General features: G+C 33.7%; 1 protein-coding gene across 7 annotated transcripts in view; it reads left to right on the top strand.

The window, feature by feature from the left end:
- The window catches only part of SNTG1 (syntrophin gamma 1), a 336,306-nt gene that overhangs the window by 199,324 nt on the left and 124,380 nt on the right, over positions 1–12,602 (top strand). For 6 of the 7 annotated variants that reach the window (XM_033057852.2, XM_033057895.2, XM_033057863.2 and 3 more), the window contains exons 6-7: positions 1,820–1,863; positions 1,969–2,010. In XM_033057852.2, coding sequence (XP_032913743.1) covers positions 1,820–1,863; positions 1,969–2,010 — 86 coding nt within the window. The remainder of the gene's footprint in view (positions 1–1,819; positions 1,864–1,968; positions 2,011–12,602) is intronic. The other variant, XM_033057903.2, reaches the window with a different exon arrangement.

Consider the following 12,602-nt stretch of genomic DNA (forward strand, 5'->3'; position numbering starts at 1 on the left):
CCTGGTTTCTCAGGTAATATTGAGACAGGGTACTGCATAAAGTCTTGACCACACTTATTTTTAATAATAACAGACATGGTGCTGAATTTCTGTATTGTTTTAGATTGGCAACATTTTGAAATTATTGGAATGATGCATGGATAATAATTTGCACAATTATGGGGGAGGAAGGTTGTGAACCAGTACTAATATGGTGTACTTAATATCTTTTTTATGTTTACATGTAGTTGTGTAAGGCCAGAAATGCAAACTTGGAAACAGTTCCCTCAATTTCTAATGCAATAATTCTAGAACTCAGCTTCTCCTCAAGTAAAATGTGCCAGTGTTTCATATTCACCCACTCAGATAAAGAGAGATATGGAAGAATCAGCATACTGAGAATCAAAAGCCAACCCCAAAAGAAAGGTAGATGTGGAAGTTGGGCTTAGGAAGAATACGAAGTAGCATGGAAAGAGACCCTAAGGAAGGCAATAAGGTTAACTTTAAGAAGTTATACTTGTGACTACATTCTTTTCAGTATACATGTAACTAACACATAAATATGTGGCATGCATTAGTAGCTTTAAAATGCTATTAAGCACTGCAGGAAAAATAAGAAAGATATACTTAAGTTTAATTGAACACACTGAAGTGCAACTTTATTTCTGTCTTCTTTTTTTTCCTTCTGCAGTAGCTGTTGCATTATTTCTAGCCCAAATACCTAGCTGTGATATAATCTTCATTACTGCTTTCAATAAAAATACTACTGATTTTTAGAGAGCTAGTTTTGAGGGACATCTCTTTTGTAGGAAACTGCTGTGTTGAGATGTAGAAAGTGTCATGCTGTGTTCCTGGACTAGGGAATTCTGATACAGAAAATGCTGTTTGACGCAAAGCCTATGCCTCAAAATAAATCAGAATGTCTGTCCTGCAGTAATTTAACCATCAGTTGTTTAATACAGCTAATAGGATCATTCCTTCAAATACAGACTTGAATATCATAATTTATGTCAATATTGATTCCAGTTTTACAGCTCATGTAAATAAGTAAAGTTTTTGGATCAAGTCCAATACTATTTTTTTCCAGACAGTATCTTCTGTGATTATATGGAATGCTATAATAATCTGTACTATAATGTAATCTGTTATTTTCCCTTAGTTCTCATGTTGGGAGTTATTGATGCCTTTATAGACACTTAAATAGTCTTTGCTATATTTCTGGTGTGCTTATAAGGTGTATTTGAATGAGATAACTCTGAAATGGAACAAACACAGAGTTTACAAATTGGAAGTGTAAAATTAGATATTGTAAATGTCTTTATGATGCAGCTTTGTTTTAAAAATCACAATCATTTTGTCTGGTGTTTTTTTTACAATATATTTATTTTCTAGCTCTTCAGCATATGTAAGTGTTGTCCAGAATTAATAGTCCCTGTTATTTATCAGATTTTATCAAAGATGCAGGATCTAAAGGGTTGCTTTTTTCTCTTTGTAAGAAATGATTTCTCACAGGCAAATAAGACCTAGTCCTGCAGACATTTTTTATTCAGAAAAATATGCCACACCTTACCAGAATGGCCTGAAAGGTGCTGGTGATTGGATGAAGTTTCATCCTTGTGTGCTTGAGCTGATTAGCCTCTTATTGTAACACTGATACACCCGTATTTTGGTTTACTAAATAAAATACAAGTAATTAATTTGGAATGTTGGGGCTTTTATCATGTTTTTGTTTGAAATTTTAAAAGATTATGCAAAAGCATTAAATTAAATAAGAATTCATGTACACAGAATTTTGGATGTTTTGTACAAAGTGAGTGAAAAATATGCTTTCTGTTTTCAGCGGAACTTTCAGGTTTGCTCTTTATAGGAGATGCAATTCTACAGGTGAGTAAAACTGCAATTTTTTTTCTGTATTTTTCTAGAAAAGTGAAATGAAATCGGTGCTTATGAAATGTAGAGTAAGTCTTCTCTTTATCTTTTTAATAACAGATTAATGGAATTAATGTGAGAAAATGCAGGCATGAAGAAGTGGTGAGCTTTTCTGTTTCTTTAGTCTACTTTTTGTCTTTTGTAGTTGCTGAAATGATAGTTTATGCTGATAGCAATGCAGTGGTATCAGCTGTTTTATTGTTATTCCTAAACAAATATGACTGTACCTTCTAACATGACAAGCAACAAAGTGCAATCTTTTCTTCCTAAATTTCTGTAATCGCTCTTCTCAGATAGGCTTTTCTATATTAAAGGTGATTGTTTTATTATGAAGATTTGAGCTGTACATATTTCAGCATTTATTCTTCTGGTTAATAGCTGTCAAATTTCAGCAGTGCTACACCTTTCTGGCTGTGTGGGGTCATTTTAATTTCAACAGCTGTAATTTGCACTACATTGGAGATTTGTTGTTTGGTTAGTTTTAATCCTATTTAAAAAAGAGAGAAAACTGTTCATCTGCCACTCATCCTCTGGCTGTTCCTTATGAGGCTGCCCTTCTCCTTTAGTTTAGTTTAGCTATCATTTTGGGTGTAAAATAACATTTTATTAAGGAGATTTCTTCTAGAAAGGAAATTTTTGAGAGGTCTGTAGTAGTCTGATTCCCGGTGAATCAACTTTGCTAAATGCATTATGTACTTTCATCATATTTGACTTTTTGCCTCTTCTTAAGTATTTTCAGAATCAGAAAACCCTTTATTTCAGAAAACAATGCCAGAAATTATAAGATTAGCAAAGAAATTACCTTTAATTCATGTTTAGTTCCATAACTTTTGTAACTGTATTTGAAAGCTTATTTTTCTGACTGCAAATTCAAGGACACTCTTTGTGTTTCATCCAGCATTCTACTATGTGACAGATTATGGAACATGTGCTGTTCAGGTAGAGAAAGCAGGAGTTAATAAAGGTGAAATTCTGATGAGCAAGATTGGTGCAGGCTGAAAGATTAGATCACTGCACTGTTCTTCAGAGTGCTTTTGCACACTTGTTTTCTTTTGGAAATCTGTACTGCAAATCCTGCTTCATTCTTCAGAGCCTTCATCATACCCTCTTCTGTATATACTGGCTAATAGTCATATTTATATTGCTTTTAAGTTTTGTCTGTGAAACAGTGGTCAGGTTTTAAATATTTTATAAGTTTATTACAGTTTATTTGTTTAATATGCATTAATATGGCACATCTCTCAGTGGGATTTAAATGTTGGAATTGTAAAACGTGAGAAAGATATTACTAAAAGTGTAGCCATGTACACTTGAATGCATCTTGAAAACTGGTAAGGACATCAGGATTTTATTTTCTGTTTTCTGAGACATTCTCTGAACCCTCAAAATGATAGATAAATCTGGTGTTTATGATAAGGTAATGATTGAGTATTTATGATAAGGTTGAAACCCATTCACGGGAAGAAAAGAGATTTTGGAAAAGCTGAAAGGGGGGATAGATATAGAGTAGCAAGTGTTATCATGTTAAATTTTGACTTATACCTTGTTTATCTAACATAATCTGCTTCTTAAACTCCTTGTAGATAATTCTCTAGGAATATAATATGGTATCTTACCAGTTTTTAATGTGCATTTATGTGTTTGCAAATGGTTTAGGAATTTAAGGAGCAAATAAATTTTAATTAAGAATATTTTTTAATATTCAATAGCAAATATTGACTAATATTTAAATAGGATCAAATGTTCATATGACATTTTGTAGACTAAAATATGCATAAGATAATATAAATTAAAAAGCCAAAGGAAATGAACTCTGATAATACATTTTTTTTCAGAAACATTCACTGTTATGAGCTACATGTTTATGCAGTAAATTTGTTGTAAAGCTGCTATAGTGGTAATATATGTGGTTCTGCATTGTGTGGTGACTTTTGGGTTTAGGCTCAGCCCTCAGAAAAGAGTAAGTACATCAACTGGTGTGCCAGCAGGAGTCACAGGTGGGCTTTTGTTTGCAGCACTTCCTTTGCAGCTTGAGTTGTTCTAGGACTTCTGTTCTGTGGGGTCTTTATCAAATACAGGATCTGTAGCTGTAATCCCAGGGTAATACAGAGAAAATAGAAGTGTGTGGTGCCTAGTTGCTTGCAGCAGGGAATTGAACAGGAGTTGAAACTTAATTTTCAATCCTTATTGCATCTAGGCACTTTTGCAATGGCTCTGCAGGACACCTGAACTCAGAGATTTGTTTTGTCCTGATTTTTTCTATACTTAATTAAGGCTTAGCGGGTACAATGTTCTGTAAGGATATTATAGTGTTTGGGTTTTCTTAATGTCTTAGAAAATATTCATGGTAAACCAGCATGCAATTTTTTTCAGTGGGTAATGCTGAAGATATCTGCAGTGTGACTCTGATGAGCATTCATTCTTTTCCTACACACAAAACATGTTGTGGACTGTAGAAACATTTTAAGCACATGTCATATCTTCATAGCTCTACAGTGAAAAAAAATCTGTGGCATAGTCCCTGCAGCCTATTGTATGAAACTGATGATTAGTCAACCCTGGTATTTCATCTTGTTTTACTGATAACCATACTATGTATAAAAAAGTTATTTGAGTTCCAAATTTAAGTAGTTTAATCAAACTCATAGCATCTTTCGTAGCAGGGAGAATCTTTGCCCAATGTACAGTGATCTTAGTTGCCCACGTTGTGGGCACTCTGTTGTCTTTGTTGTCTTTCATTACTTTTGATACACATGATAGAGAGATAGACAGATGGACTAACAGAGTCTCAGAAGCCTAGATAGGTAGGTTTATTCACTTCTTAGTGTTCCTTACTGGAAGCCTTTACATGATTCCTTTCTGTTTATTTTTTTTTTTTAGCTTTAGGTGAATCACTCAATCTTGAGGAATCGCTTAATCTTGAACTTAGTTTTCTGCTTGTAGAAGGTGAAAATATCGTTCATAACATCAAAGCACACAATAAGTTTCTAGGCTGACTGTCAGCTTGTTGTTTCTTTTTGGTTGTAAAGAGCCCCAGCTGAGTACAGCATAACATTGCTTCAATCCCAGTGCTCTCACATGGTAAGGTAACGACATGCTCTCTGGTGAACTGTCAATACAGGAGGAGTCTGCAGAAAAAAAATAAACTTGCAATTATTTTAAAAATATATCTCTCAGCATCTCTCAAACTGGCAGTTTCAGCCCAAAAAATGCAATATGAACTTGTGTGTTGAGGAAGAGTCTGTTATATCTGTTAAATACATGACTTTGTGTTCTTTTTACTCAGGATGTTTTAATTTTTTTTTTTGCAGTAGACTTTCCTTTAAATTTTACAATAGTAATTTTGAAAGACTGAAATTAGGAGTATTCACAGACAGATCTATGAGTTTCAGCTTTTGTCTAATTAATAAGATCCAACAAATCATAGCTTCACACACCTAGTGGATGTGGTTATTATCCACTGTAATAGATATGATTATTCTTAAGGCTGGAAATTAATGTGTTTCTAGCTTTTACCTCCATTTATTGTCCAGACTTAAAGATGGATGGACAAGCACCAACATAATGTTTTTGGTGGTTCTGGGTCTAGCCACTACATCACTAAAAATGGACAAGATTTTGAGAGAGAGTAAGAGACCCTTGAGCCGCTTCTGAGGGGCTATGGGTAGGAGAGTATGTCAGTTCAGTGGGATACTACCAAAACCCTTGTGTTGGATCTCCTGTGCAGGGTTGTAGTGCACTAAATGGTCAAGTTAGAATTCCAGTTGAATAAAGGGTGATGTGTTTAAGATTGTTCTTAATGTTGTGAATAAAACATCCCAGGTTGTGTCAATAACTAAGGTTACATACCTCTTTGGATCTGGGCATCTGGTTTTGTTATTTTTTTTTTTTCCTCTTAGGAAATAGTAGAAATTAAATGACTTATGGATATGAATTAATTTCTTATTTCTTCTATTTGGGGAACATTCAGGGAATATTTCAAATGAACAATAATAGCTCGCATATGTCAGTTAATGTGGCATTTGGGCATTCCTTGAAAAGTAACAGGCGAAGCTCCTGTAGTGGCAGGTAGCTATAAAGACAGAATAGATGTTCAGGCTTTGGTGGATTTTATGTAAAGATAACTTCAATATGTAGCACCATGGTTCAATTCGGCCACTGCTTGCATTTTGCACAAGACATTATTTTTTTTCCAGCAGAATGACCTGACATGAGATGTCCTCCTTGTGCACTGAATCTTTTGCTTCCCCCTTTTCTCATCATTCACAACAGGACTTTAACCCTGCTGACTGTCCATGAGTCATTTATATTATTTGAAAATGGCAGTGTAGGGATTGCTGTTGCTTAACTGCAGTCATCTGCAGCTAATGAAACTCTTACTCTGGCTTTTCTCTTTAAAACTGTGGTCTCATTTTTAAAACTCATTATGAAGAATTTTGGCAATGTTTCTAAACAGAAGAATGAGCATATTGTATTTTTAAGACGGGACTGGAAAACAAGTGATCTGAAATCTCACTTCATCTTGACTTTGTGTCTTTTGGTAAATCTTAGCTTTGTTTCCTTAACTATGAAACAGAGACCTGGACAATTATCAGATTTAGCTCTCTGAATTCTTTTAGGTATTTCTGAATCTGTTATAGAAAAGTATCTCTGCATTAATATTTGGCAGTTTCATGAAGTGATAACAGCAACCTGCGAACACAGATTATCACTTTTCATGTTGCAGAGATCCTGTACTTTTTAACTCGTGGCACAGCCCATTTCATCCTTTCTCCTCTAGACAGAATGGTGACTTTAAATGTGGAAACTGCGCAGTCGGTGCTTCTAAGACTATAATCAATCTGCAGTTTTTAATTTCTGAATTTAAAAGGCAAAAGTAAACTTTCTGGAAATCTAATACTTTTGTTCTTTCCATATAGCTGCTGTTTTCTAAGACTTGAGTAGTAGTAATAATAACAGTAGTAATAATAATAGTAAACTGATGTCACATTAGCTACCCTGGCATAATTAATGAAAATTCCTGTTATTGAATATCCTAATGCTCATGAAATTTGAGCTAATAATAATCTGTCAAATATTTCAGCACTGATTTGATGTAAGTGTCCATCAAGTAGAAAAGAAACTAGCAACTTTAAATAATCTACTGTTTTCAGCTCTGTGGTGGAAATTCCTGGAATCTGGATATATCCTGGAGCTGTATTCCTAATGTCTGTTCAGTTGCTTTTCTAATCTGGTTTTAGCTATGTTTTTTAGTGTTTAAATAATTTTTTAGCTATGTCAAACTCAGTAAAAACTTGAATTTATTCAAGTACTATGATGTTAGACTTTAAAAATATGTTAATATGTTGCTAGTCTTCCTAATTTATATTTTCATTTATTTTTCTCAAGATGCCTGTAGATCTATTAGTCATTTTATTAAGAGTTCATATTTTAAAACTGCTCATCATTGCTGCTGAGTTTTAATAGAAGGGAGTAGAACATGCCGTCATGACTAACACCAAACCTCCATGATTAATATTGTTATTTCCTTATTACATAGCTACAGTCCTCAAAGCAAAAATCCATTAGGGTTTAGTGGGATAGAGTGAAAGATTGAATCACCAGTTACGGCACAACATCCTTCAAATAACTGCCCTTGGTTCCTCCTTTGTCACACAGGTCTATTAATTCTGAAAGCCTGAGCTGCAAAGAAAAGAAATAATTGAGGAGTGGATTTAAAGTGTGTACCATCAAATATGCTTTGTTTGTGACCTTATTTACATTGATATTTTTACTGTAAAGGCTCAGGTTTCTCAGCTTCCTTAGGAAGCAGATAGAAATATTTTCATGTTTATTTGTACATGTGTCCACTTTACCCTCCAAAAGACTTTTTGAAATATTTCATTCTGCACAGCATCTCCTAGTTATGGAGCTACACCTCAATTAGACTTTAGTTCAGAGACCTAGTGTTTTCCTTTCTGGGTATAGCCTCCAATAGGCAGAAGTAAATAGACACAAAACACTCCAACTTAATGTAGGAAAAGTGAAAACTCCTATGGGTATGGAAATTATCTTCTCAGGTCACTATTAAGATGATTTCATTTATTCATAAGTATTAGAAAATATTGTCCAACTGGCATCAGCTATACTTTCTTTAAACAGGTTACAATCATGTGATATAGACTGAAAGTAAATGTTCACCTTTAAAAAGCAACTCTGTATTTCTAGTGGCTTGATATGGACCTGAGAGAGCAGTGGAAAGAGTAGAGCAGGTGTGGTCATTTAACTAGCCAGGAGGAGCCTCAAATAGGAGGCGTGCTCAAAGAAGTGCAAACGTGCACACACATAGTTTCCTGATAGTTTTCCAGCAGTTAAAATACCCAATTTAACTCTTCAGAAATGTCATTGTTCTAGCTGTAGTCAAATAAAATGGGTGCTAGGAGAAAACTTTTAATCCAGGGATTATCTAACACCTGTACATATTTTTAGGTCTTTTTTTTTCTCTACATTGGGTCTTTGTCTTTTGACAGTTGGTTCGGTGGAGGAGGAAGAGGAAAGGAGAATGGACTCTATATAATTTTTCAATAGTATCCAGTGTTGGCCTGTTCCAGCCAGATACATGGAGGTTTCCAGATGGCCCACCCCATACTTCTCAACCACTAGTATGGTACAGTATGGTACTGGTGTTTTGGTATCTGTTTGTCAGCACTGGGCCTATTTCTGGATGGTTTTGTTTTTGTTTTTTTTTCTTTTGCCCTGATAGTACTGTTGCTGTTATCCAAGTTCAGTTTGGTACTACCTATTTTTGTTGGGGCTCTGGCCAGCAAAACAGCTTGCAGTAGTAAGAGTTTCATAGGTCACAGGAAGAACTTCTGTGCAAGTTTGGTTACTGAGAGAAGAAACTCTTCAGTAAAAATTACAACACTAACACATTCTCTAGATTTTTGTCCAGAGACCTGCGAGAGTTACCTCCCTGTGCTGTTAATACTTTTCTGAGCAAAATGGGAAATAGTCACTTCTCAGGCTGAATTGGCATAATCTGGATAATGACATGTATCTTTAAGTGTGATCTAGAAGATGTTCATAGCTCTATTCCACTTCACTTGTCCTTGTCAAGCCAGTAGTGATTGAGAGCATTTAACAGATTCGAATTGTGCTGACCTGTTAAAAGGAATGTTCAGGGGACTTTTCTACATCAAAAAACTCTCATATTTAAGCGTTGGCTTGCAGCAGGAAGTAATGAGGATGTTTCGAGATTTTTTGAAATTCCTACCTTTCTTATAATATTCTAAGCATGATGTACTTACATAGTAATGGACAGACAGGAAAGTTTCACAAAATCTCCACCATTTTTCAGATAGCTTGAGGTTATTTTGGCATCTTCTGTTCAGTCATGTTTGCATGGGAAATCAAATTCAAAACATATTCAAAATCCCCTGTGCACTTCAGGTCATTTGTGATTTCTGAATCCGTGATTGCAGAGAAATGTTGGTGAGAGCTAAATTTTACCATAACGAATACTAAAAGATAAAATATTTTGTCTAAATATCCATCACCATAAAAGGTTACAAATTTTCAAAGACTGTATAAAGCATCTTTCCATCAATGAATAAGTGGGGATTCAGGGTAAATTGAATCACCTGCACAACAATGGCAACAACGAATCTGTGAAATAAAGGAGTTGTGTTTTTTTTTTCCCCAATTAAACCACTGTGAGCTTTGGAAATTGAAAGCATCAAAACATTAAAGTTTTAATTTCACTTTTACAGCTGCATCTTAGTATTCCAGGATCTTTATATCTCAACAGGAAAGTGTTATCTAAATGGGGGAATTATTTGTTGAATCAAAGCATCTGTATATAATGTTCATTAGATATCATGCAGTTATTTAGCATCAGCAATGTTTTTTCTTGTTTTCTGATTTTTTATAAAAAATGAGAGCACAGAGAAAATTTAAAAAATTGAATTATTATTATCTGACAGGCTTGGACTTTCTGAAAGTGAAGCCTATAGTTTATGCATTCATTTATAATACTCTGGCATAATAACCTAGCAACAATGTAACAGAACTATACAAATAATTCTGGTTTTCTTTAATTGTTGATGTTGTAAATTTTGTTTCAGAAAACACATTCACTCAATACAATAGTCTATAAATTATTGTTTTTATAAGATTTTATAGTTTCAAATGGTAATTGACTGCTGGCAATAATGGATTTCTGTGGTGTTATTGCTTAATTAAGAAAATAAGAAAAGGTAAAATAAGGGTTGCAATCAGATAAATTATCAGTTTTGATTCATATACAAAGATGTCATGCTATAAACTGATTAAAACTGTAATTCAGTTTTATTTTTTTGGTCATTGGGCTGAAATACAAATTATCTTTTTTATTTCTTTGGAATTATATGCTAATCTTTTTTGGTTCCAAAATATCTATAAATATTCTCCAGTTAATTAAAATACAGCATGAGTACCTCTAAATCCAACTTTGCCAAGACTTTTAAAATTGAGACACTGATGAAAATGATCTTAAAAATGTTGAGTCAATATGATTTCTGAAATTTTCAAATTGTAATTATATTGGATCCTAGATCAGCAGAATACATATGTATTTACCTGAAATTATGAATTTGATTTTTTTTTTTAAGCCTGAGACTTTCTTTTTGCAAGTATTTTTGATGAACAAAGTAATTTTCTCAACTTCAACCAGATACGGTGCAATTAATCTGGAGAAGAAAAACTGCTACTGCGTTAAATGGCTTGAAAGTCTGTTACAGAATCACAGAATTCTGTGCTTTCTCAACTGAGAACTTTTCCCACTGGGCACTTTCCCTGAAGTACTAAAATATCTTTCTCAGAGATTAGATCCCGAGCAACCAAAAAAGCTTACCGGAATTAACTGCTTATATTGATCTAAAGCATTACTTCAAATACAAATTTGTCCAAGAATTATTTTTTTTGTCATGTTGAAGTGATAACATTTCAAACTGAACAAATAGGAATAACTCTGTACAGTAATATTTATTCAAATATAGAATTAGAATTTGGTTCCAAACTCTTTAGGACCACTTTTTATTCATTTTTCATGAGCATTTATATTCTGGTGCTTGATTAGTGTGACTATTCATGAAAACTAAGTGTTAAGGTCATATTTGCCAACAGCAAATTTTATATAGAATATGTAAATGTGAAATTTGCTACTAGCTGTGTGTTTGACCCCAGCCTTGCAATGGGATTAGTGTGAGCAAACTCCAGTTCTGGGAATGATCTTTCTTTTTTCCCCCAGACTTGGAACTTTGCATAGTCGGGCAAAATGTTCAAACCATGCAACACTTGTATTGTTTTCAACAATCATACGCATATTTCTGTTCATAAAATGTCTTAAAATCTAAGACTGTACTTAAAAATGCTGTGTCAGCTGGATGTTTTTTCACTCTTCAAGCATTAGGAACAGGAACAATAGCTGGCATGTTATGCAGTCTGGTAATGTGAATGCATTTTGAATGCTACTAATGAGCCTTTCAAAAATTGCAGACATAAAAAATTGTTTAGTAGATGTCTTAGAGATTTCATATAGAATTCAACCAGGAGAGCACTTTTTTCTGGTAAGTTTGAATTGTGGGTGCAATTTGACTAAACGAGCAGCAGATTCTTATATATTTAATATATTATTGAGCAGCTTCATTTTTTTGTTAATAATCAAGGTTAAAAAACTCAAACTAGTCAAGGTCATTGCTATAATAAAATAAAGTTTGTTATGATCAACTCTGAAAAGAAAAAAACCTCCGAATTCTTTAAATAATTACTTAGATTAGAATTATTTCTTCCTGTTGAGGGGAACACATTACCTGAAAACTTTGGAGACCCTATTCCTAGTTATTGTCTAGATTTTCACAGTTTACTATAAAAAAAAAAATCCACTTTTTGCATTTTGATTTTTACACTTACTTTAAAAAAAAAAAGTTACTGAGAAAGCAAAACTTCTGTGTGATTTTTTTTTTAGTATAATGTCTTCCAACAAAAGAAAAATACATATCCTTTCATAATAGGGTTTCTAGTGATCTTTATTCCAATTGTAACTGAGTAAGTCTAGGAATCATGCAGATAAATGGATTAGTGTGCTTTATTCTGGAAATATTACTGATTATTTTTCTTTATGTAACATCTTTAGCCTTTTGCTGTATCTTGTATTTTGTATGACTGTTGTATAGGTAGTGGAGAGTCATAAGTGCTAGGTCATCCTTCTAAGGTTTTCCTGGATAATTGCTAAGGTGTGGCTTTTGGTTTGGAGAGATGATATACAATGTTTTTCTTCAATTCAGCTCATAATTATGTGCTGTATTGCACTGTGTTCTCTTACACTGTTGGATAGATCATGCATTATACACTATTTTTTTCTAAAATACTCATTGCATTATCATGCACTGTATGCTATAACACTTGCAGACCACAAGCAAAATCTTAATATTCTACATAACAGATACTAATATTATTACTTGTTGTGCTGGCTTTCACATTTAATTTATTACTAATTTAATGACTGAAGCTTTGGCCCGTATACAGCACAGAGTTTGTTTGTTTGAGGCAACTCTTCACCAGAAAATGTTATTCTCATATAGTCTGTCATTTTATTTGCAGGTTGATGGATGATATCCTAAATCTGGCTTAAATAGATGTTGGGGAAATCTGTGATGAGCTATTTAGTTGTTGTATAT

This window comes from Catharus ustulatus, chromosome 1, assembly GCF_009819885.2.
Source record: "Catharus ustulatus isolate bCatUst1 chromosome 1, bCatUst1.pri.v2, whole genome shotgun sequence".
NCBI lineage: Eukaryota > Metazoa > Chordata > Aves > Passeriformes > Turdidae > Catharus > Catharus ustulatus.